General features: G+C 41.8%; 1 protein-coding gene across 1 annotated transcript in view; it reads left to right on the top strand.

The window, feature by feature from the left end:
- SCIN (scinderin) overlaps positions 1-27,212 on the top strand; it is a 96,602-nt gene that overhangs the window by 48,656 nt on the left and 20,734 nt on the right. The window contains exons 5-6 of the mRNA XM_073333825.2: positions 24,994-25,086; positions 25,836-25,968. Coding sequence (XP_073189926.2) covers positions 24,994-25,086; positions 25,836-25,968 — 226 coding nt within the window. The remainder of the gene's footprint in view (positions 1-24,993; positions 25,087-25,835; positions 25,969-27,212) is intronic.

The following is a 27,212-nucleotide window of genomic DNA, read 5'->3' as shown; positions in this document are numbered from 1 at the left end:
AATATGATCCAACAATCTCACAATGTTTGGAGGCCCTACCCAGGATTCATGAATGGTTGGTATCGGTGTCACTGGTTTTATTAGGTTTCAGAGTAGCAGCCATGTTAGTCTGTATCCACAAAAAGAAAAGGAGTACTTGTGGCACCTTACAGACTAACAAATTTATTTGAGCATAAGCTTTCTTGAGCTACAGCTCGCTTCATCGGATGCATGCTAGTAACCTCCCAGCAAACTCTGGCACTGATGCTCAGTTTTCTCCTGTGTGTGAACGCAATTCTTGTGAAATGCTGTATGTAACTTATTTAAGAACTAGCTTGTTTTGCTTCTTTCAGAGTTTAGTTATAAAAGGAACGGGCAACATTATTGTTAACCCCTTGCCCATAAAGATTAGTGGTGATTTTTCCTCTTTCTCTGAGACACCTTAATAAGGAAGCATAGCTTGAAAAGCCCAGACCTTCTAAAATAAGCTTTGTTAATTAAGTGCCATTGTGCGTCATAAACCTCAGGAAAGTTTGACTGACTGACCTGTGAATAAATATTAGAAATGAAGGTGTGGAAATGATTGGATCATTCTCCACAGCCAGCCATAGCTGAACCTTTTGAACTGGAGGCACTCTAGTGTCCTGATGCAGTGTCAAGTAAAAGCCACACTAAATGTTGATCGAGAAAGTGCTTTGGATCAAATGTCATGCAAATAAGGTAATGATGCGTTACCTAGATTCTAGGGTATAATAAAGGCTAGTTCCGGAGGGACTCAAATACTGTAAACACCATTTTCAGTGCTTGCTGAAGCCTGAGGCTAAAAAAAGGTGAAGTGGAGCCTGGGAATATCAACAGCAAGTAGATCCCCCTCTTGGAAAAATAAACTATCTCACTAATTGTTTTAAGCTAATAATCCGCAGTGACAGAATTAACAGAGAGAAACTTTTTAAGGATGCAGATGCACCACTGAAGACCTATTCACGCACCAGTAGGAAGTAGCTGAAAAACTTCAACTCCAATTTTCAGTAAGGTTTTTCTACATGTTCAGTGTGACTGGCATGAGAGGTTGGCCTGTTATGCGTCTGTGCAGGTTTCTGTATTCAAACAGCTACATGGGATGTGCAGTTTCCTCTGAATAGGGTGACCATCCCTTAGTGCATTGATTTGCCCTTCCTTAGAGGGACCACCTGTCCCTTATTTTAAGATGTATTAAAACTAGTACCTACCATTTTAAATATTATATTGAAGCTTATGGTCATTGCATTGTATACCTGAGGGCAGTAGAAATGTACACTTGAGAGAAAAATAGATGGTGTGTTAAGGGAAATGTTTTTTCCCTAAAATGTCCCTAAAATTAAAGCAGTGCCCCTTATTTTTCATGTAGTTTTCCTGTATATACATCCGACAAAGGTGGTCACCCTACCTCTGAAGCTTCCAGCATTGTCACACTACGTGTTGGTCACCGGGAAGGGCTCTAAGAGCAGGGTCTATGAGCATGAAGGCCCAGATCCACAAAGGTACCGAGGCACCTCACCACCAGATTTAGGCGCCTAAGTCCCAGTTTTAGACACCAGTGTGATTCACAAAACTGCTCGACTGCCACCTAACCCTGTAGGTCAGGGGTGGGCAAATTTTTTGGCATGAGGGCCACATCTGGGTATGGAAATTATATTGCAGGTCATGAATGCTCTCAAAATTAACAATTTAGAAATGTTCAAATAAATTCTATTTAATAAAGATACATTTTAGTGGAAATAAACATAAAACTTTACTTACTATTATAAATATACCATTATAACATATTACAATAATTAAACAAAACTTACCCCCTTTCCACACCTTCTTTGATTAATGTGGGGGAGGGGGACTCTATGGGATATAGCATGGGGGGGGGCTCTATAAGAGATGCTAAAGTGGGGGGAGGGGGACTCATGGGGTGTGGCTTGGGGGGGTGCTCTACAGGGACCGTACTGGGGACTCCTAGGGGCCCTGCTGGTAGTAACACCAAGGCGGCTGTACCATGCACTGCCATGGGCAGAGGCAACCTAGCTGGGACGAGTGCAGCCCCTGGGCAGTTTTGAGAGTCTCGAGGGTGGGGCTGTAGGAGACTGGGAGGGCCTGGGCACGGTGATTGGCCGATGAGGAATGAGGCGAGTCTCTTGGAAGAGCGGTACCTCAGGGATTGGTCGATGAAAGAGCTTGCGGTTTCTAATTGGACTCAATTAGGGGCAGTATCTTGTGATGCTGCTAATCTTGATCATTGGCTAGTTTGGGCGGAAGCTGGTGCAAAGAGAGTGGCACTTTGGGGATTGGGCCCGCTGCCACGTGGGGTGGGGTTCTGATTCTGCAAACAGCACGATGAAGTCTGGGTAAGTGGTGCTGTCACGCCTGCGCAGTGTGGCTCTGCGTGCAGGAAGATGGTGCTCATCAAGGAATTGTGAGTCGGGGGCTGGGGAGCACCAGGTGGGCGGAATGGGGAAAGCCCCTGGCTCCGCTCATCGACTGGAGCGCCGGAGCAGGGCAAGCCCCCAACCCTGCTCGCTGGCGGGAGCTCAAGAGCCGGATTAAAAGGTCTGATGGGCCGGAGGCGGCCCGTGGGCCGTAGTTTGCCCACCCCTAGACTACAGAATCATAGTCTCTCTTGCTCTCTAGTCCAATGACTCTAAGTATTTATACAAAGTGGAACAGCTTCGAGTGAGGGAGCCACCCTCCCTCACTTTGCCCTCAGGATGTGCCACAGCTGAGTGGTTATCATGCCTCTTCTGAGAGGTGGGAGATCCCTGTTCAACTTCTATCTCATGCTTAGACAGAGGTGGGAATTGTAATTGTTTCTCACATCCCGGGCAAGTGCTCTAACCACTGGGCCACAAGGTGGGCTCCTCCTCTGGTTTTGTGTGGAATGAGGCAGGCACCTAACTCATTTGCACAAAAAGCGACCTAAGCGCCTGAGCCGTCTGATTCCAGGAGAGGGATTCCTGGTTGTAGATTGCAAACAGAGATAGGTGCCTTCCTGAACCTGGGACTTAGGTGCCTATCTTTGTGAGGGGGCAGGGCTTACGAAACACTCATCTTGTCAGCATCTCCTATTGGACTGCTTAGACTACTCGCTACTCAGTGTGCTGGCTTTGGTGGATAACATTCTTGGGTGCCTATCTCGTCCCATTCATTGTATAAGGAGCCTGGGCACCTAACCCAGGCTTTGTGGATTGCAGTGTTGTTCCTGGCACTTAAAAGTTAGGTGTTGCAGTGCTCAGCATCACAACACCCAAGGTTCCTTTGTGGATCTGGGCCTCTCTCTCTAACTCATATATCCTGGGCTCATAGGCTTATCAAGAGCTTGCTTCTTCAATATAGGGGAAAATAAGATGGTTGCTACCCTCACAGCACTGAGAAAGCAATAATTTCTAATACCGCCCTTAAAATACCATAAAATTCCTTATGTCCATTAGGAATAGGGCGACCAGATAGCAAAACGAAAAAACGGGACAGTGGGTGGGGGTAATAGGTGCCTATATAAGAAAAAGTCCCCAAAAACAGGACTGTCCCTTTAAAAACAGGATACCTGGTCACCCTAATTAGGAATATAAAAAAGGGGATTACCTGGTCTAGAAATGGAGTATAAACAGTGATCTTGAGAGACTTCATTCCTTTTCCTGAACAACATATAGCATCATAGACCCCTCAAAACTTTCACTAGGAGGCAGAGACCCTGAATGACTTATAGATATAGCCCCACATGATAAACCAGATAGCAAGGAATTTAGAGAAATCATTTGACCAAATTAAATTATGACGTGGAAATAAGTAACCCTGAAAACAAGTTGCTTCTCTGCAGAAAGTCCCATATCAAAGAGACAATGAGAACAAACATTTGCAAAGGAGAGTTGAGATCTCATTATGCAACAAGAGGTAGGAGAGATGGAAACAAAGAAAATCACACCAGTTCCTTTTGAGACCACTCACATGCAGCCAAATATAAACAAATAGGGACGAAGGGGAAATTAAACTTTCGTGAGAATGTAAAAGACTTTAGAGGATAAGTCACTTTATCATGCATGAAAACCACTGTCAGCTGATTATGCAATAAAAGGGACTGAAAGACACTTAAAGCTTATGAGTTACTATTACAGTGGTCACCTTTGATGATATACTGTGCAGTTAGACCACACACATCTAATATAAAAGGTGAACTGATAGCCATTTCACTTTCCAAGATTCCAATTTAGGATGTCAAGTTTCTGCCTGCATGCCTCATATTGGTTTCAGGCATTAGTGCCTGTAATCTAGTGTTGCAAGAGAAATGTAGAACTCTGGACTAAGGTCTTGTCTGTTAGTGATAGAGAAACTAATTCAAAACCATTTTTTTTAATTTGAAGTGTACTCCATAAAACTGCAACTCCCAGTAAGAAATCAATTTGGAAAAGAATTTTCAGTTTCATGATTTTAAAATGCATTTCAGCTCTCTATAATCATTTGGCTGCTCCAGGTATTGTATATCTAGCTGAATTCACCTGGTGTGCTGCACAATGCATCAGGCACACCCATTCTTACATTCCACTAATTTAAATTAACATAAATTACAAAGGTAGCACAGCAGATGTTGTGACCAACGATAAAACTGTTAATCTATCAGACTAGTGAGCAGTGAACTGATGGTTGTCATCGAAGACAGCCATTAAAGATTTTAAAAGTGCAAAGCTCTATTTTGCAGAGAATTACATTTCAACATAGTGTTTTATTTTAATAGAAATTGTGGCAGGAAATAGATCAGGATAACCCTAAACAACAATCCAATAAATATTTACATGTCAGTTTTTAAAATTCTGGCCAAAACATTTGCTGGCTATTACAGACCTTTTCAATCCTATAAACCAAATTCAGCTTTTAGTAACACTGGTATAAATCTGAAATAACTCCATTTACTTCAGTGGAGTTACTCTGAATTTACATCAGTATTACTGAGAGCAGAATTTGGGCCTACATATTTTTAAAGCTGTAAATAAGAATTTGTAACACTGTGAGTCAATACAGTCAGGGAAAGAATACTGCAAATGGTTTTTATAATGACTTATAAAATTTTAATTTGGTTGAATCTTGTTTTATTAAAAAAGGGTTTATTTTATAAGATAAGGAATATATGTGACATAGAGCCAAAATGGGTATTGTCGTGTGTGTGTCTGTGTGAGAGAGAGAGACAGACACACAAACACAGATATGACAATACCAACTTTGGCTCTGTCTCTATGGTGTGTGTGTGTGTGTGTATATATATATCAGTGTTTGAAAAATAAATAGTGACAATACAATAGTATGACTCAAGGCTTGTTTCTTGAGAAGTGTGTAACTAAACACCTAAAAAGAAAAGGAGTACTTGTGGCACCTTAAAGACTAACAAATTTATTAGAGCATAAGCTTTCAAAATTGGTTAGTCTCTAAGGTGCCACAAGTACTCCTTTTCTTTTTAGGTGTTTAGTTACACACTTCTCAAGAAACAAGCCTCGACTCATACTATTGTATTGTCACTATTTATTTTTCAAACACTGCTATATATATATATACACCACACAGACACACACACACACACACACACATATATACACATACACACACAGATATGACAATATCAACTTTGGCTCTGTCTCTATGTTGTGTGTGTGTGTGTGTGTGTGTTTGTATATATATATATATATATATATATATATATATATATATATATATAGTAATGTTAGTAATGTTTGAAAAATAAATATATATATATATATACACACATATATATGCATATATATACACATACACACACAGATATGACAATATCAACTTTGGCTCTGTCTCTATGTCGTGTGTGTGGTATATATATATATATAGAAATGTTTGAAAAATAAATAGTGACAGTACAATAGTATGACTTGAGTACACAAGTACTCCTTTACTTTTTACGGATACAGACTAACATGGCTGCTGCTCTGAAAACTAAACACCTACTTACCTTGTATAAATCAAACCATACATTTTTTTTTATTGGTAGATGTTGGTAACGTCGATTTCACTGTAAACACACAAACCAACAGAAACATATAATTGAAATTTACAAAGAAAGAAAAATGTTGTCAAGAACATATTGGACTTTGACTGAAAAACATTTATTTTTGCATATTTTGACATGTGATGTTAACAAGTTTTATTTTAATATTATAAAGACTTAACGTTTTGAATCTCAATATCTGCTGTCATTAAATAATTGTCTGGCTTCCCACCACCCATAATTTCCCACAATTATGAAAATTTGAATAGCTAAAAACAGGAAAAAATGCTTAAAACCCACAGTTTTCCACAACTGTGAAAATTTAAATCAATAAAAATTGAAAAATGCTTTAAGATAAATATTAGTATTATCCATCTACATTTTTATATATATAAAATTCTGCCAAGGTAAATAGTAGTGAACACAAAAATTGTTTCCAGCATTTGTGCTGCTTAAGGGAAAAAAAAACCAAACAGGGCCATCTTTCATTTCTGTTGGGTAGTAACATGTAGAGCATCATAGGAAGGGAATCCCAGCATGATGTCTCATAGATGCGGTATTTATTAGTCATCAGTACAATTTTGTAAACATCTTGCATGCAGATATTTGTTTCAGTGATCTAAAAGATCCAAATGTAATGGAACTTGACCTTATCTTGGAAAATAAAATAATCCGGAGGAAGGTTATGTTGAATTAGTGAGTGTGCCTTATTTTTAATCGTAACTTTTAACAACAAAAATCCAAGGACAATTAAACCATTAAAAATACATTCAAACAATATTATAGGCTGAATTTCAGCTTACAAGAATCAGGAAATTCTGAATGTGAAAAATCAATTACCTCAGATTTCCAGACAAATATAGGAATGTAATGTAACACCGAAGTATCGAGTTTTTCTTAAGCACCAATGTGATGAGAGATATCAGGAGGCCAATTTCTTGTTTCATGCAAATAGGTACAGTTCCTTTGGTTTCAGTGGAAAGTTGTCTGTTTACACATGCTGAGAACTTGACCCAGAGTTTCAACCACAGAATTTCCCTGTTTTCTATGTGTTTAAAGGCAGATCTCTAATGCTATCTGAACACAGCTTTGGGTGTCTGAATAATTGATAAATACAGAAGTAGAAAATGTTGTTGCATTATATCTTTGGCTGCCCCAATCAACTCCCCGAAATACAGGGACCTTAGGGTGCATACTAACAGAGACCTCAGGCCAAAGTAACATTCATAATGGGAAAATGCTTACGTTAAAATAATTGATAGGGTGCTTATTTAGAGTGCATTGCCTTCAGTCCAACAGTGATTGTTCAGCAATACTGTCCAGTATGGATCAGACACTGGGTTGTAGCCATGGGCTTGCATTGTGGGCCGTGCAGAGCTACACACCCTGGCAGAACTTCTGGGAGGGATTGTGCCTCAGAAGAGAACCATATGTGGGGTGAGGAAGGACTTTTCCCTCAGGTCAGATTGGCAGTGTCCTTGGTGGAGGGGGTTGCCTTCCTCTGCAGTGCTGGGATCATCTGAGTATATCTCACTTAATGAAGTCCCTGCTACTGCCGGGGCCTTGGGCACCTCAGTCCCTCCTGTTCTCCACCTGTGGCACTCAATCGTTTAGTCTCCTGAGGTGTGTAATCCTGTAATGCTTTGATCTAATTCTGATCGTTGCTTGTAGGGGTTAGTGTGGGGGTACTGGGAGGTGTTGGTGGCCTGCGATGCACAGGATGTCAGACTAGCTGATCAGGTGGTCCCTTCTGGCCTTAAAAACTCTGTCTATGTCTTACCAGTGCTGTGCTGCAAACATTTTAACTAGGGGTCCCTCAAACAGTGTCCACCTCAGTTGAGGTAGAATGCTCTAGCCTTCCTCTCCCAAATCCCTCAATCCCACCAGCTCCTTCACCCAACCTATTGATTCGGCCATCCCCACCCTCTCTCAATTTATCGTGCTTCCCCTTTCTCAGGGAGGTTCCTCCTGGGAACTTTTCCTCACAGCAACAGTGGTGGCAGTCGAGTATCCAGAAGCTTTGCTGGCAGTATGATTGTTATTTTTATTGTGGGCTCCAGTCATGGACCAGGACCCCACTGTGCTGGGTGCTGTACAGAGAGGGAAACGAGGGTCCCTGCCCCAAAGAGCTCGCAGTCTATGGAATCCCCAGCAGGTCATCCAGTGAGTGAGTTGGTGGGTGAGGAGCAGGTCCTCTCTGGGGGTGGGCTGGGTGGTTAGTTGGGAATTGGAACCCCTGAGATTGAAGTGTTCTCCGAGTGGTTTGTGAATGTTATAATTCTTGACATCTGATTTGTGTCCATTTATTCTTTTACGTAGAGACTGTCCAGTTTGACCAATGTACATGGCAGAGGGGCATTGCTGGCACATGATGGCATATATCACATTGGTGGATGTGCAGGTGAATGAGCCTCTGATAGTGTGGCTGATGTGATTAGGCCCTGTGATGGTGTCCCCTGAATAGATATGTGGGCACAGTTGGCAACGGGCTTTGTTGCAAGGATAAGTTCCTGGGTTAGTGGTTCTGTTGTGTGGTTGCTGGTGAGTATTTGCTTCAGGTTGGGGGGCTGTCTGTAAGCAAGGACTGGCCTGTCTCCCAAGATCTGTGAGAGTGATGGGTCGTCCTTCAGGATAGGTTGTAGATCCTTGATGATGCGTATGAGAGGTTTTAGTTGGGGGCTGAAGGTGATGGCTAGTGGCGTTCTGTTATTTTCTTTGTTGGGCCTGTCCTGTAGTAGGTGACTTCTGGGTACTCTTCTGGCTCTGTCAATCTGTTTCTTCACTTCAGCAAGTGGGTATTGTAGTTGTAAGAATGCTTGATAGAGATCTTGTAGGTCTTTGTGTCTGTCTGAGGGGTTGGAGCAAATGTGATTGTATCATAGAGCTAGGCTGTAGACAATGGATCGTGTGGTGTGGTCTGGATGAAAGCTGGAGGCACGTAGGTAGGAATAGCGGTCAGTAGGTTTCCGGTATAGGGTGGTGTTTATGTGACCATCGTTTATTAGCACTGTAGTGTCCAGGAAGTGGATCTCTTGTGTGGACTGGTCAGTGGAATGTGATTCAAAATTAATAAGAGTGGAGGGAGGACCAGCAATAAAGTGGTTAAAATAGTGTGGTGTATGGCTAATATTGACATTACGAGTAAGCATTCAGGGTAAACCATTAAATCCAAGATGGCTCCATAATGAAAGCTGGGTTGCTTTCTTCCTTTGCATAACTGAATTACTTTATTATACTGAGCAAGTAAACAGCCCCATTTTCATTATCCAGCTTCTGTGGCTGTAATAGTGAGCTCTGGAGTGTTTGCATACTTCGTGTGATTTTCCCATCAGGTGTCTTTTATGACTGGCCATCCTTCCTCCTGGAAAAAAGAAAAGGAGTACTTGTGGCACCTTAGAGACTAACAAATTTATTTGAGCATAAGCTTTTCGTAGCTTATGTTCAAATAAATTGGTTAGTCTCTAAGGTGCCACAGGTACTCCTTTTATTTTTGCGAATACAGACTAACACGGCTGCTACTCTGAAACCTTCCTCCTAGAGACATCCCAGAGAGTTAAACATTTGCCAGTCAGACAGACTAGGGGGAGTGTTCTCCCAGATCTTTATGCATTATCAGCAATAATTGGATAACATGAACTGAAGAGTAGAGTTGAAGCCACTTTATAGTGACTCCAGATATAAAGAAGTTCTGGAGCTGTTTCTCATGTATGTTAAGACCCATTTACACCAGCCTGGCAGTGTTAAGGGGCCCGAAAGGGAGAGTTAATTACATTCCCACTCACTTTAACATAAAATGAGATTCAGACCCTTTCTGTATAATGAAGCAGGATGAAATTCCCAGATTGTTTCACAAAAAGAAAAGGAGTACTTGTGGCACCTTAGAGACTAACCAATTTATTTGAGCATGAGCTTTCGTGATGATGTACCAGATCCAGTTAGGGTGGCCAGCTAGGATATAATGAATTTACGTGAGCAAACCTTCTTAGTCATAAGAGAGTTTCGCTGCATTATAATGGAGCAACAAGATGGGATTTTTGAAAGCGTTCAGTGTTGGCCTAACTCAGCTCCCACTGAAATCAACAGCAAAACTCCCCTTGACTTGAGTGGAAGTAGTTAGGCCAACACTAAGCACTGGAAAAATCCCACCCACTGGATATTTTAAAATACAGTTTGTAAATGCTTACTAGAACTGGGAATTTCCCCTATATTGTATAACATTTCACTGTTTGTGGCCTAGTACTGGTCCCATTGACATCAGTGGGAAAACTCCTGTTGATTTCAATCAGCGCATGCATCAGCATTCACGTCGCAGTCCCCATCAGTATCTGGTCCAGGCTGGGGAAGCTAATGATCTAACCTGCAAACCAAATTCGGTGATGAATCCTCGTCATGTGCCACCTGAGGCATGTTGTGCATATGCTAAGAAGAAGAAGCACATGATCAGGCCACTGGGGCTTGCTTTGAAGTATTTAACAAACCGTTCTGAAATATGCAACTCTCTTTGAAGATTTGGTTTGGTCATATTGTGAGAAGCATAAGCCCCTACCACCATAAATCATACAGAGCTTCACAGGAAACAAATGCATGTCTTTCAGACTAGACGCAACATGAATTTCCAATATAAAAAGCAGGCCCTACTCCCAAAAAACCTTTAAAAAATCCCTTTCTGGCTTCTTTCATGCTACATATAGAAGCTAAAAACGGCGCAAGAGCTAGGTGACCTCCAAAGGTTTTTAAAAAAAGAAAAAGCTCTTTTGAAGGCCATTCAAAATCTCCCAGAAGCCACTGTTGTTTGAGCCACTGAATTTGAGCTAGGCCAGTGATACTCAGACTGAGGCTCGTGAGCTGCAAGTGGTTCTTTAATGTGTCTCCTGTGACTCTTTGCGGCACATCATATTAAAACACTGTGTGATTTAATTCTTAACCAATTTAAGTTCTTAACTAATCAGGATGCTTTTACTATGTTATTAACCAATTGTAGTTGTTAAAATAATAATACTGGTCAGTCATTTTGCTGTGAGAATAATATATGTAAACTAAATATTTCCCCGTCGTACTGTTTAAATATCAATATATTGTACTACAGTAAACAAAACAAAGAATTCACACTGCTGTGGCTTTTTTTGGTAATGTTGATTGCTAATTTGGCTCCTGAACCACTAAGGTCTGAGTATCAGTGAGCTGGGCATTCACTGGGCTGTGCAGCTGCAATGGTCATACTAGAGCACAAGTGGATGAGAAGCAAAACTACACCCCCACCTTGTCTCTAATATCCTGGGACCGACATGGCTACAGCAACGCTGCCCATAACACCATAACAGATGCAGTCTAAGAAAGAGGTTGTGAAGGAAGGTGGCTGGAGTCTTGCTCAGACATGAACTAAGCCTATCCTGCCTGACTGATGTAAGTACCCCAGTGCTAATAATGCATAGAAAATGCACAACCACAGACAGGAACCACATTTAAAGGGCTGAAGGTAATAGAAGGATAGTGCATCTTTCTCCCTCTGACCCAGGGACCTGTTGGTGCCAACTGGCAGAGGGCACAGAGATGCATAAGGGTTACAGGGATTCCCTGGATCTGGTTTGGTGATCTAGTTCACCAACGAGTGTCATGTAAGTTCTCGAATGGAAGCCAGTGTCTCAATGGTCATTATAGTTATTGCAAGATGTATGTACAGACAATATGTACATACACATGCACATGTATTGAAAATTATATTCTTCAGGTCTGTGGGTTAAGGCAGGTCACCAGAAGGTGATCTACACATACCTCTCAGGCAAGAAGGAAGAGATGCTTATCTCTCTTTGATTGGGCATGTGTGTATTGGGTGATGTCCATTCACAATGGGAGCCTATCTACAGTCTGAGCCAAATGCTAATCAAGATTGTAAAAACTGACAAGGGAAAAAACAAGTAGGTTGGGGGTGAGTCCTGTTTGCAAGTAATGAATTTTTGGACATTAACTGTAGAGACAGAGGCAAAGTGCATCGTTCACCTAGGAAATAACTGATGGTGGGCTTGCTTCATGCACAGAAGATCACAGCACATAACGCTTTGTTTCCAATATTTCATCTTACTATCATTTGCATCGCTTTTCTTTTGTTAGAAACACTTCTACTTATTTCCACTATAAATGAATCTCAGTGCGGTGAGGTGTAACTGGTGATCTGTGGTGTACTGAGCCTTTGGGAAGAGCTCATCTGGTAATTCTGGTTTCAGAGTAGCAGCTGTGTTAGTTTGTATCCGCAAAAAGAAAAGGAGTACTTGTGGCACCCTAGAGACTAACAAATTTATTTGAGCATAAGCTTTCGTGAGCTACAGATCATTTCATTGAATGCATCCGATGAAGTGAGCTGTAGCTCACGAAAGCTTATGCTCAAATAAATTTGTTAGTCTCTAAGGTGCCAAAAGTCCTCCTTTTCTTTTTTCTGGTAATTTTGTTAGTGTCCAGTGGATCAGGGGCTGGACACTGCAGGGGGATGCTTGGAGGGTTTGGGGGTTGGTATGTGCCTGTCACTAACCTGTACAGAGCGCTTGTGGCCTATAGAGGCCTGGAAGGCAGTGCTTCTGTGGTCATTTGGTGGGAGGGATAATTTTCTGCTCCATTGCAAATTGCCATGAGCTCTGTTCTCTGGTTTAAAATGTTTTGAACTTTCCTTGCAATTCTGAGCAAATAATCCCCAAGAAGACTGAAAATGTTTTGGTATCAGAAGTCTTCATTTCTCTCCTGTGCTGTTCACCTTTCTCCTCTTAGCAGCTCTGCTGTACCACCCAGACTGTGATCTGTTACCCACCGTAGCATCCCACATAGGCATAAATGCTGAATATAAATATTTGGTTTTGCAATGTGGTTAGTTGGAACAGAGTAAGTTGCAAATCTGAGTGCCAAAATAAAACTTTCTTCTGTGAGAACTTAAAAAGTGTGCAGGCATCTAAAAGGAGTTCCTAAGTGTGATTATTTGCATAGCAGAGAGAAACAAAGGAAGCTAGGTACACATAAGAAAAAGTTAGGGCTGTCTTAAAAAAAAAAAGGCTTTAGTTTATTGTCTGTGCATTATTGCTTTTTCCTTTAAAACTGAGCACCCACATATCACTAAATAAAGAAAAAGTTACTTAAAAATAACTAGGGGGAAATTTTCCAAAGGTGCCTAAGTCCCATTTTCAAATGCAACTTAGGACTAGATTTGAGAAAGATATATTATGTGCTTAAAGATGCAAATAGATGTCTAGTGGGATTTTCAAAAGTGCCTAGATGCTTATTTAAGCATATAATACCTTTAAAAATCTTTAGTAAAGTCACTTCTGAAAATGGATCTTAGGATCCTAAGTCACTTAGGGCATGGCTACACTTGCAGATGTAGAGCACTTTGAATTAAACCAGCTGTCCACACTGACAGCTGCAAGTGCACTGGCATGGCCACATTAGTAGCTCTTGCAATGACCACAGAGAGCAGTGCATTGTAGTCGCTATCCCAGCATGCAAGTGGCTGCACCGTGCTTTTCAAATGGGGGAGGTGGGGTGGAGTGTAACAGGGAGTGTGGAGTGTGTATGTGAGGGGAGAGAGAGTGGGTTTTTGGGGGGCTGAGAGCATGTCAGCATGCTGTCTTGTAAGTTAAGACAGCAGCAGATCCCCCTCCCCTATCCCTCCACATTCCACACTAATGGCTTGATTTGTTTCGGAGCAGATAAGCAGCCGGTTGTCAGAAACGGAGCTTTCAAAGGGCATATCCGCATTCCTACAGCGAGTTCAAAACAATGACAAGAGTGGCCACTTGACTTAAGGGGATTATGGGATGTTTCTGGAGGCTGATCAGAGCGCAGTAATGCAACACCTCGTTCACACTGACACCCGGGCATTTCAGCCAAGGTGCACCCAAGTGTTAATCTTCTCGCCGAGGTGGGGTACCAGGAGCGCTCTAGCTGTGGAGTCAGAGCGCTCTACATGCCTTGCCAGTGTGGACGGGTAGTGAGCTAGGGCACCCGGGGCTCCTTTAATGGTAACTAACTCACAAGCATAGCCAAGCCCTTAGGTGCTTTTGAAAATGTTACCCGAGGTCTGTTTTTAGAGTGTTGCAGATTAATGACAGCATGTTTTACCACATCAGAATAGTAAACAGTTTATATTCAAGTTACTCTGTACAATATGTCTGCAAAGCTGCAAAGTACTGTTTGATGGAAAGCTGCCAAAGCACAGTGCCCCACTTTTAGGAAGTCAAACATGGTACCAGGAATCAAATTATGATTTATGTTTGAAACTCTGGAGACAACAGAAACCTGTTCAATTGTAGCCTGTAATTTAAATATTAGAAATGCTTTTATTATTTCCTCCACCGTATTCTCAACCTCCACTAAGGTCGATGGGAGGTCTCCTGCTGTCCTGGGAGAGGTGCAGACATGAGGAAGGCTGCAGCTGCTGCTATGAATACCACAGGTACATAATTCCAGTCAGAACCTGCTGTCTGTGAGGCAGCTTAGCAAAGCTTCCTTACCTTGAGCCTGCCTCCCTTTCTCCAAGGACATGAACCTATGTGCAGTCCCAAAGATTGTAACTTTCTCAGTGGATAAGCAATCAAATAGAAAAGGTGGACTTGTGGCACCTTAGAGACTAACAAATTTATTTGCACATAAGCTTTCGTGAGCTACAGCTCACTTCATCGGATGCATTCAGTGGAAAATACAGTGGGGAGATTTTATATACACAGAGAACATGAAACAATGGGTGTTACCATACACACTGTAACGAGAGTGATCAGGTAAGGGGAGCTATTACCAGCAGGAGAGTGGGGTTGGGGGGAGGGGGAATAGATTTATTCTGCTATTCCTAAATTGGCCGTGCAGTGTCAAAGGAGCTTTTCGCTGGTAATGCTGTGTTTATGCTAATGCCAGACAAACAGAAAGTGATTATGACTTGAGGTGAGCCCACTGTTAGTCATTGCAGCAGCACCGCCCTACAGCCACAAAATCCAGTCACCCTCTGGGCAGTAAGGGATGGTAGCAGCACTAGTGGCTGGATTTGAGAGTGCTGCCTGACAAGGAATGAGGTAGTTGGGAGAAAAAGGGGCTTCTTGCTTTCTTCTGTCACCTTCAGCTCTTAAAGCTTGGTTCTACTTTGTGTTCATTAGGCATTTCCTATGGATTTTTAGGACCTTGGCCCTTATAGTGCCACACCTGTGGGGGGCACTGTAGCTCATGCCCAAGCAGGGTAGGCTCCTGGCATGCTTCTTTTATTCTTTCTTAGACTGCATCTGCTACAAGCAGGAGGATGGGGGGTGGGGAGAGTAGGGAATATGGACAGGTAGTGGGAGGAGCCCTGGTAAGCGTCCCTACTTACCAGCCAGAGTAACACAGAAAGAGATAAGTACTTTACAGGCTGACCCCTTAGAGCAAGTTGGCAACAGAGCAAAAATTGTGGCCCTGAGGCTCAATTCTTTTTCAGATCTGCTTCTGGGGCAGTGCAGCTCCCCACCATCCCTTACTCTGGGCTGGGCCTAATGGCACAGTCTCGCCCATTAACAGAGGAGAGCAGTTTCCCCCTGTTTTGTGCGCAAAGGGCAGCAACACTTTAGTCATGGAAATAGAGTGAGTTACTGCTGCTTTTGTATTGGTAAGTGGAGGTCAAATAGATGATGAATGCTGTCTTTAGTGTAGCTGTGCTGACCCAGGAGGCCCGGGAAGGAACTGTTACTTTGGGTCACCATTCCTCACCTGCTTCCTCTTTGCTCTAGAAGGGAAGATAAGTTACCACATCCCTTTTCAGGGTGAAGCCATGGCTGCTCAGCCTTACGTCACCAACTGGTCTACAGGGGGCCAAAAGAGCATGGTACAAGCTACTTCTCCTCAGCTCCCAGGCTCTGAGTTGTAAGCTGGGCAAGCCTTAGTGTGGTCACACATGGAAGGGGATAGATTTCTTACTCCCCTCAGTGGCCCTGTTACGGGTAGGAACAGTCTAGCCCTGAGCAATTTTATTCACTGTAATGGATTGGTTCACTGGAATGAGAATTTGTCTCCATGCAAAGCACTGGAATTGAACTGAGATTTGAGGTGATTTTTATTGTAGAGGCACATTCTCTGTGACAGCCTCCTCTCTACTTAGGAGATTAACACACAACCCCCTGTGAGTGCTGATGAGTTCACACAGAGATTGTGTAGCTCAACACTAATCATTCTGCATCCACTATGAGGGATCCCCAGTGCACGTGTGTATCTTGCATTCACACAAATGGTTGATAGATATCTGTGCACATTGGGAGGGCTTGAAATCCATAGTGTTAGGAAATGGCAGTAACTCCTTGTGTCAGCGAGTTAAGCAAGAAAATGACAAATTCTCCTAATCCTGTTCGTTTTCAAAGGCATAGAGCTGTAAAATATCATCAAATCCATGAGACAATATTGACTTCTATAAATATCTGACTTTCTTTTCTTTATCTTGCTCTTTGGGCAGTAAATTAATCTCCTTATATATGTAAGATGGAAATTGGAGTTTTCTGAGATACAATACTTTGGCTCACAGCCGCAACAAATGGCTCAGCTTCAGCCCCAAAGTCTGATTATCTATAATAAAGAGAAAACACAAATATTGTTGTGGTACTAGTGTAACCAAATTCAACAATACAAAACTGGTTTGGTCATTGCAGATTGGCCTAAATGAACCTTTGTCTGACCTACTGTTTCATGTGATTCACACTTCCTTCTTTATCTGTCCTCTCCTTCAGCTGTACTATTTCCATCCAGACTCTCAGCTCCCCATAATCTTTGTGTTCCCATTAAATCAGTGTCTGCTTTGTTAGGACGTGTACCTTCATTTCAAGGCAGGAAACTCCTGTAGTTAAAACAGCAAGAAATAGACTCTCTCTTCTGCTGAGATGTGTTTAGCTAGGATTACCCTAGTATTCCTACAGGGTAAAAAGTTTCTCTTTGTTTGGTTTTGCTTAAGAGTGAACCTTACTTTTGTATTTTGCACCTTTCCCAGAAGGCTGGCAGATGCACACTGAGGTTGGGTGATTAAACAAGGACAGATAACACTGCTGCAAATTTAAGTTGTACCTCAAATATTTCAAAGAAGAAACATGAAACCATCAGAAATCAGGGAGAATTCAGGGTTCCATTAAAATCTCAAACAGCATCTCAGGTTCACAAACACATCATGAGTCATGGCTTGATGCCGTTGACAGCCAACTTGTTGTCTACCTCAAAAACTGCCCCTTCACAAACATGTTTGGCTTCAGGTCGACTTCACCTCCTTGGACCCAGTGGTCCCTTCGCAGTCTTCAGAAGGAAGCAGGTGGTCAATTCCTACTCTTCCCCATTCACTGGAGAATGTTCAGAGCCTCCCCAGCCAATCTAAAATGTTTTCAGGGAATTAGAATTCTCTTCTATGTGACTGCAAGAAGAGTGAAGAGTTATTGACTTCCACTGTATCTGTGGTGGTAAGTAAGGATTATGGGGCTTCAATTCCAACCACAGGAATACAAACTTCAGTGGGACTGCTTGTGTAAGAGTTTACAGAATCAGGTCCTATGTGACCAGCTATCACAGGTTTCACTACTAAATTGGAAATGTATGTAAATCAGGGCCATAAAAAAATTCCCCATTTACCTAAATGGCTTCATTGGGTAGCTCTGCTGAAAGATCAATGGCTTGAGCTAGCTTTTCCCTGCAGCTGGTAAACCACAGTGGCATGACTAGTTTTCCTTTTAATGTACAGCACAGAGAATACTGCTATAAAAAGGTGAAGAATTATGTGGAATAGCAGTCTAGCCAACCATATGCAGATATAATTATATGACAAAATTCCAATTAACCTACTATCTCTGAAGTGAAGTGAGCTGTAGCTCATGAAAACTTATGCTCAAATAAATTTGTTTGTCTCTAAGGTGCCACAAGTACTCCTGTTCTTTTTGCTAATACAGACTAACATGGCTGCTACTCTGAAACCTACTATCTCTGGTAAACCAAAATTCAGTGCAGGCTTTGTTACCTTATTGATAAAATTGTCACATTTATAGCATCATACTAAATGATTTCTGCTCAGCTGACTTTGCAGAGGATTTTTTCTTCCCTTTTCGGTTCCCAGAAGCCATAAAGGAGATGATGTTGACAGAGTCATATAATGCCTGCACCTAACCCTGTTAGGAAGCAGGGTATTGTGAATCTGACATAAATATGGTTCATCTAATCATTGTAGATCAAGAAAAACATTATAAAGTTGATTTATGCCTGGTCTCCACATAGATTTTATATCAGTATCACTGTTTTGGTTAGGGGTGTGTGTGTGGTTTTTGATTTTGTAGTATAATCTATAGTGTGGACATAGTTATAACTAAAATAAAGACCTTATGCTGATATATCTTATTCATAGATTATAAAGCAAGAAGGGACCACTGTGATCATCTAATGTGACCTCCTGTATAACACATGCTAGATGACTTCCCTGAATTAATTCCTGTTTGAACTAGAGTATGTATTTTAGAAAAACATCCAATCTTGATTTAAAAGTTGCCCATGATGGAGAATCCATCACAACCATTGCTAAATTGTTCCAGTGGTTAATTATCTCACTGTTAAAATGGGCATGTTATTTTTAGTCTGAATTTGTCTAGCATCAACTTCCAGCCATTGGATCTTTGTCTGCTGGACTGAAGAGCCCTTTATTATCAAATTTCTCTTCCCCAGGTAGGAATTTACAGATGCTGACATGGGCAACAGGTATCAAAGGCCAGGGCAGGTTAAGCCTCCCCTAACCCAGGCTGTGGCCCTGCCCATGTTCCACCCCCGAGGCCCTGCCCTCCCTCCCCCATCTCCTTAACCCAGTGGGGGCTGAACTACAGCTGGCGGCCTGGAGCTCAGGCCCACTAGCAGCCAGGGCCCAGGGTGGCCTGGGGCAGTGCTTTGACCAGCTCGGAGGCTGGGCCGGTGGCACTAGGCCCGGTGCTGGGGCTGGCTAGTGGACTGGCTCTGAGGCTGGGGCTCGGGCTCAGACTGGCTGGTGGGTTGGGGTTGCTGGGGCAGGTGGGCTGCAGGATGTGTGAGTCAGGCTCCTCCAGCTGGTGGGGGGGGAATGCTCAGGGCTTCTCCATCCGGGGGGGCAGAGCCTCAGGTGGAAGGGGTGGGGCCGGCAGACTAGCCTCCCAGAAGGAGGTGTTCACCCACCACCCATGGACTCTGATCAAATCACTTCTTAATCTTTGTTAAACTAAATAGATTGAGCTCCTTGAACAGAATTCAAAAAGGGATTACACGTTTGCACAGCTAATGGAAACATTAGGTAAAGTTTGGAAGGGATCTGAACTCTCCTGGCCAAAGTCAGACTAACTGAGGGTTAGGCATGTTTTCCAATCCTTTAATCCAATCTTTTAATCATTCTTCTGGCTCTTTTCTGAACACTCTCCAGTTTAGCAATGTTCCCCTTCCCATAATGAAATGAGGGCTTACTTACATGGGAGAGGGTTTTTTTGGTATAACTAGTTTTTTCAGCATACACTGCTTGGTGTCTACACACACAAGTTCTTTTGATTTATCTGGTGTCTTGTCCCACTTTAATCCATGTGGGAAGTGACATATATTTTGGAATAAATTATACCACTAGAAGGTTCATGAGGATTGTCAAGGTTCCTTCCCCACTCTGAACTCTAGGGTACAGATGTGGGGACCTGCGTGAAAAACCCCCTAAGCTTATTTTTACCAGCTTAGGTTAAAATTTCCCCAAGGTACAAACTATTTTACCTTTTGCCCCTGGACTTTATTGCTGCCACCACCAAGTGTCTAACAAATATATAACAGGGAAAGAGGCTGCTTGGAAATGTCCCCCCCCCAAAATCCTCCCAAACCCTACACCCCCTTTCCTGGGGAAGGCTTGATAAAAATCCTCACCAATTTGCATAGGTGAACACAGACCCAAACCCTTGGATCTTAAGAACAATTAAAAAGCAATCAGGTTCTTAAAAGAAGAATTTTAATTGAAGAAAAAGTAAAAGAATCACCTCTGTAAAATCAGGATGGTAAATACCTTACAGGGTAATCAGATTCAAAACATAGAGAATCCTTCTAGGCAAAACCTTAAGTTACAAAAAGACACAAAAACAGGAATATACATTCCATTCAGCACAACTTATTTTATCAGCCATTTAAACAAAACAGAATCTAACACATATCTAACTAGATTGCTTATTAGCCCTTTACAGGAGTTCTGGCCTGCATTCCTGCTCTGGTCCCGGCAAAAGCAACACACAGACAGAGAGAACCCTTTGTTTCCCCCCCACCCCCTCCAGCTTTGAAAGTATCTTGTCTCCTCATTGGTCATTTTGGTCAGGTGCGAGCGAAGTTATCTTTAGTTTCTTAACCCTTTACAGGTGAAAGGGTTTTTTCCTATGGCCAGGAGGGATTTAAAGGTGGTTAGCCTTCCCTTTATATTTATGACAAGGATGCATCCCTATTTATGATTGACTATATTACTTCAGCCAGTCCTCCCTCTGCTATCCCACACTGCACTACTTCACACCTGGACCAGCCTATGTGTTTCCCAGTGTGCCCTCCACTGTTCCCCTGGTCATCTTGACCAGATGTTACCTTCCTATTTAAATCCTGGCACACACCCAAGTATCCCCCTTTGCGATTCTAGTTTGTGACAAGTTTGCATTCCTTGAGTTCATTTTAGCAGCCATGCCCCATGCTTCCCTTGGAAGACTGTTCCAGAACTTCACTCCTCTCATCTAATTTCGAGCCTAAACTTGTTGATGGCCAGTTTATATCAATTTGTTCTTGCGCCAACACAGACCCTTAAGTTAAATAACTCCTCTGCCTCTCTGGTGTTTAGCCCTTGGATCTATCTATAGAGGATAAACATATCTCCCCTCAGCCTTCATTTGGTTAGGTTAAACAAGTCAAGCTCCTTAAATCTCCTCTCATAAGGTAGGATCCATTCCTTGGATTATCCTAGTAGCCCTTCTCTGCACCTGTTCAGTTTGAATTCATCCTTCTTAAACATGGAAGACCAGAACTGCACACAGTATTTCAGGTGAGGTCTCACCAGTGCCTTGTATAATGGTGATAACACTTCCCTATCTCTACTGGAAATACCTCGCCTGATGCATTTTAGGACTGCATTAGCTTTATTCACTGCTGCATCACACTGGTGGCTCGTACCGATCCTGTGATCAGCCAGTACACCCAGGTCTTTCTCCTCCTCTGTCGCTTCCAAGTGATAACTCCCCAGTTCATAGCAAAAATTCTTGTTCGTCCCTCAGTGCATGACTTTGCACTATTAAATTTCATCCCATTTCTATTACGTCCAGCGGAGGGCAACAAAAATGATTAGGGGACTGGAACACATGACTTATGAGGAGAGGCTGAGGGAACTGGGATTGTTTAGTTTGCGGAAGAGAAGAATGAGGGGGGATTTGATTGCTGCTTTCAACTACCTGAAAGGGGGTTCCAAAGAGGATGGCTCTAGACTGTTCTCAGTGGTAGCAGATGACAGAACAAGGAGAAACAGTCTCAAGTTGCAGTGGGGGAGATTTAGGTTGGCTATTAGGAAAAACTTTTTCACTAGGAGGGTGGTGAAAACTGGAATGCGTTACCTAGGGAGGTGGTGGAATCTCCTTCCTTAGAAGTTTTTAAGGTCAGGCTTGACAGAGCCCTGGCTGGGATGATTTAGTTGGGGATCGGTCCTGCTTTGAGCAGGGGGTTGGACTAGATGACCTCCTGAGGTCCCTTCCAACCGTGATATTCTATGATTCTGTGATTACTGAGGGACAACCTATCCTAAATTCTCAGTTACTGAGGGACAATCTACACTCATTGCTATACTTGCTTCCCATAAGCTACTCTTGGTATAACTTTTTATGAGTGATGTACCCAAATATTTGGATGCTAATATTTTAACTGTATCTTAAATTTATTAACATTAATTTGGGATATTGCAGATTATGTACTATGTGTATTTTATGACTTTCAAACCAAACATAGTACTTTTGGATAACTTAAGCATTATACCCAGATGTATAGACACTCTTTCCTTAACCTGTGTATTAGCTAATTTTAACATTAGCTTTAATTAAAAAAAATTAAATCTGTTTGTATTGAGTGTGGGGTAATGAAATGGTGTTATCCCTGTTGTCAGAGTAATGGGCAGCAGAATTGTACTTAGCCTGCCCTGATTGAAGGGGTCATCCTAAATTAAACCTTCCTTGTTAAGCTTGCTCAAGAGCTTGTACCAACCAGTCCAAAGTGATCATTTTGGCAAAGTAGCTCCATCATGCTGCACAGCGAGGCAGAGTCGGCATGTTTATGCAAACAGTCTGTTCCTGGAGTCTGTTCCCCCAGCTCATTATTTGATGTCCGGGGAGAGCTCATTCAGACTCTGCTTACACACCATTAGCCCCTGTTTTGCACTTTTCTTGCACAGCCCCTGTTGGAATAGGGTGTTTGCAATGGTGCTGACATACTTTCCAAAGTCTGTGTAGAAGAAGGCGGCTCACTGTAAACTAAGGGCAGCTGCTTCGTACCATTTTTTAGCCCTGGAGTCACTGACAATAATAACGGTTGCAGCATTATTTTGGCGCTACAAATAGTTCCCATCTACGTGGCAAGATGAAACTCTGCATTAATCATACCACAGGCAATCACATTGTACAGTTGAGTTTGTATGATAATGGGACCATCTGTTGTGTTTGTTGCAAACTCCCAGTGAATCAGGAGGAAAGTATTAAGGTGGGTGGAAGAAGATTTTATTAATATGAGCACTTCATCCTCTAGATCTTCACAGACATTTCAATATTACATAGCCTCAAATATATCCCATATCTGCTCACATAAAGAAATATGCCTACTGCCAGGTTGTGGTCTAACTTTTCTGTAAAAAAGCGAATGGCCATAGCCTGTTGAGGCTTCGTACCTTGGATAGCTATAACTTAATGTAAAAGTTCATGATGGGGAGTATTTTCAAAGCAATTCTTCCAGTTATTGCCATATAATCCCATTGATTATAATGTGTCATTCAGCTACATGGCCTGTACACTGATGTGAAAATTTACTTCTAATTACCTTAAATATCATTAAATTTGCAGCCACTGTAAATTCATACAGTGAACACTATTATCTGTTGAAAAGCTAATGGGAACATCTCTCTTAAAGGCTAAGAGCATTGTGTTTTTGTTTTATTTCCAGTTAGAAGTGAACTACTTGAGGTTAACCTAGGACAATCACATCCAGCTTACATGATATTGCCAAGACCGAAAATCATACAGATGGCTGATGATTTTTATTAAATATTTATGGTATTTTTCCTCTGAACTCTTTACAACTGTGTGCTTTGTGCCGCATCCCTGTGATCAAATATTTACAGTGTTTTAGAATGGCTCTATGCAATTCTACTGTCAACAGAAAAGTTTTTACTGACATATTTGATTTTAACAGTTCATTATCAGATATTAAACCATATCCTGGTGCCCTGATTCATGGGAGTAATCCCACTGAAATTATTTGCCTGAGAACAAATTTGCTGGATTTGGCCATATGTGAATCAAAAAGGAAACATCTTATTAAAATGAGGGTTGTTAGGAAGAAGGTCTGACAATCAGTCAAAAAGCCAGTTAATACCTGTAGTGTTGTTGCCATGTTGGTCCCAGGATATGGGAGAGACAAGGTAGGTGAGATAATATCTTTTATTGGACCAACTTCTGTTGGTGGAAGGTATAAGCTTTCAAGCTTCACAGAGCTCTTCATCAGGTCTGGGGACCTTCCAAAGTTTGTACCTTCCACCAACAGAAGTTGGTCCAGTAAAAGATATTACCTCACCCACCTTGTCTCTCTCATATCCTAGGACCAGCATGGCTACAACAATCCCAGACCCAAAGAAGAGTTCTGTGAAGCTTGAAAGCTCGTACCTTCCCCTGACGGAAGTTGGTCAAATAAAAGTAATTACCTCACCTGCCTTGTCTCTCTCAATGAATACCTGGACATTTCAGTCTTAATGTATACTCTTAATGTAGCATTGTGAGTTTGTTTTAATGATAAATTAGTATAAAACTAGCCCTGGTACAAAACTGGCCACTTAAAGTGCCGGTGGTTAACTAGGTAACAGACCTGGGTGGGAAATGGGTTTCTCATCCCATAAGACTATTTGAGATTTTGAAAATTTTTCCCCATCCTGAAATGGAACAGAAAACTGAAATCTTGAAAGTTTTCACAAACTAATAATCTGGGGTGGGGGAATGGATTGGATCAATTGGAACATTTTGTTTAGATAATTTCAAATTATTTTGTTTCAGTTTTGACCTTTTACATTTTTAACCCTTTATAAAGTACAAATTAACTAAAATTTTGAAAAGTCATTTTAACTTGAAAAATGAAGCTTTTTTTGAAAATGTTGAAACAGGATGTTTTAACAGTTCTGAATTTTTTTTTTTCAAAAATTTTTTGAGATGCATTGAAACCAACCCTTTCTCACAAACATTTTTGTTTCAACAAATCTACATTTTCTGATTAAAAAAAAAATTTGGGGGGGGGGAAATCTCAACTAGCTGTACTGACATGACCCCCCAGAAGTGGATGTCTTTTCTTTAGTAATCAAACACCATGGCCTTCTCAGTGTTTAGCAATGCCAATGCGTGAATGACCAAAACTGGAATGTAGGGAAACAAACAGAAAGCACCAAGAAAGTGAAAAATGAAGTTGGTTCTTAATTATCTTGTGGCCTGGGTCTCTCAGTGAATCCCCTTCCCAACGTACCCACAACCAAGGAGCTGGCGTGTGGGAAAGACAGCACATACAAATGTACCCTACTGCAGCAAATCTGGCACAGTTGCTTGAACACACCTGTATGTTTGCAATCAAGCTGGCCAACAGATGAGATTTACATTTCTTCATAATAATATACAGAGATGATCCAGTCTAATTGCTGAGTTACCAGATATTAAAAATATGTAAGTACATTTACTAAGAAACCCATGTTGCCTTTGCAGTGAAGTTGTTTTTCTTCTGGTATACAGGTTTTAGGGACTAAGCCACTGCTTCGTGAGGATGATGATAATGATGATGAGGCAGCTGATATCACAAACAGGAGAATTGCTAAACTATACATGGTAAGCGCCAAATCTTTCTATTTCTATTGTGGCTAGATATATTGAAACAGTGACGTTCAGACATGCAATATCCCTTGTATGCTAAACTCTGTTTTGGGGCTGTAGATGCCTGTTATTTCCATCAGTTTGCAGTCGCTGGTGTAAATCAGTAAAGCTCAATTAAATTCAATAGAGCTATAAATTTATACTAGCCAAGGATTTGGTCTTGGAAATGTTTTTAACCATGCTGTTCAAAACTGTGGCCCTGATCCAAGGAGGGGCTTTAAGCCAGCCTCCCTTTTTGTACCTGCAAGTGATTGTACCTGCCGTTAGTTGTGCGTGCACATTGTGGGTGTGAATCAGTAGATAGAGCAGGCTTTAAATGCATAAGAATAATTCATGAGTGTAGGTGTTTTAGCTGCAATTATCAATTTTGAAGGATCTGCATATTTTTAATTATATAAGGTATTCATAGAACATGTATTTAAGCAGGGGTGGAGTAGTAAGTGATTTATTAATAAGATTGTGAGAAAGGAAGCTGATAAAAATCACAATGCTAATAGCTTAGCTCCCTCTGTTGGACGTAACGTGAAATGAAACAATTTTTTAAAAAGTTCTCATTAACTGTCACAGCTTTCCAGTAACGCACGGATTATATGAAGTCATTTATACAGGATTAGTAAAGCAAAGCTAATGTAGTTTGGGGAGGGGAAAGTGATCTGAGTGTGAAAGCCTGGGTTGATCTAAATCTGAAATTACTGCTTCCTCAGGTGTCAGATGCAAGTGGGTCCATGAAGGTGTCAGTGGTTGCAGAGGAAAACCCCTTCTCGAGGGCTATGCTGTTGTCTGCAGAGTGTTTCATTTTGGACCATGGCGCTGCAAGAAAGATCTTTGTGTGGAAAGGTAAGAGATGACCCACACTGCTTCTCGGTGACAAGAGAGTTCACCCAGGAACCAGTGCTGCCAGAACTTGGGGAGTGCACACAGTACATGTGGGTACATAGAAGGGCTACATACTGCCTGAGCACGGCATCCTACAAACCCTATCTCGCCTGAGCAGTCCTTTCTCAGTTTTTTCTGTGGATAAGGACTGCTCACATGAGTATGGGTTTGCAAGGATTGGGTCCAGTCTATGTATCTTGGGTATTTATCAGCTTGGTGCCTAAGATCTGAACAGCAGTTATGAAGAAAGCATTAAAAATCACGTAGAGCCTTGTTTGTGGAATGGCAAATCATCATGATCAGGGACGAAACCCAGAGGCTGATTGCTTAATAATTAATGTAAACTGTACCTTGCTCTCACATACACAATATTGTTAGATACGGATGAGAGGTTGTAAAGCCAGCACTGGATAGAATCTAAACGTCATGCATCATTAAAAACCTATGTTTATCATTACTTTATTGCTTCTTTGTTTGTTTTAAACATTTCTCAGTGCCAACATAGGTGCTTGCAACAGTGTCTGGAGCTATGTTGAAAGCACATTTCCCTGTAATAGAACAGTGCTGGAAAATCAAGAATACCTGAACTCCTTGCATCTGGGCAGATTTCAGAGCTCCCATTAGATCCAGTATGAAGGGGGTTCTGTTCTCTGACTGAGCACAGTTCTTAATAAAATTGCTTTGTAGCAACTTCATTAGAAATAATACATTGCCAGTCATCTGCAGCAATCCAGGAAGTACTGCAAACATTTTGCCAGAGTAAAATCTCACCTGCACATGTTCAGGCATCTTTTAAATAGAGAAGAGTTGGGAAGCACCCATGTGTCCCCTTAGGTGCACTGGTGCTGCTCCAGGCATTCTCTCTTTTGTGACTTATGTTAGCAACACAATTGGTTATAACCCTTATTATCCAGGTTTCAGAGTAACAACTGTGTTAGTCTGTATTCGCAAAAAGAAAAGGAGGACTTGTGGCACCAAAGGGACTAACCAATTTATTTGAGCAAAGCTTTCGTGAGCTACAGCTGTAGCTCACGAAAGCTTTGCTCAAATAAATTGGTTAGTCTCTAAGGTGCCACAAGTCCTCCTTTTCTTTTTCCTTATTATCCAGTGAGTCTATTATTGTCTCAGTCCGCACTCTTGTACTGGGGGCAGCAATTACCATTTTAACAGCCCAGGGGCAAGGGGATGTCAATGCACATTAACCA

The sequence above is a fragment of the Lepidochelys kempii genome, chromosome 2, assembly GCF_965140285.1.
Source record: "Lepidochelys kempii isolate rLepKem1 chromosome 2, rLepKem1.hap1, whole genome shotgun sequence".
Taxonomy (NCBI): domain Eukaryota; kingdom Metazoa; phylum Chordata; order Testudines; family Cheloniidae; genus Lepidochelys; species Lepidochelys kempii.
This window is presented reverse-complemented; position numbering and strand designations above follow the sequence as displayed.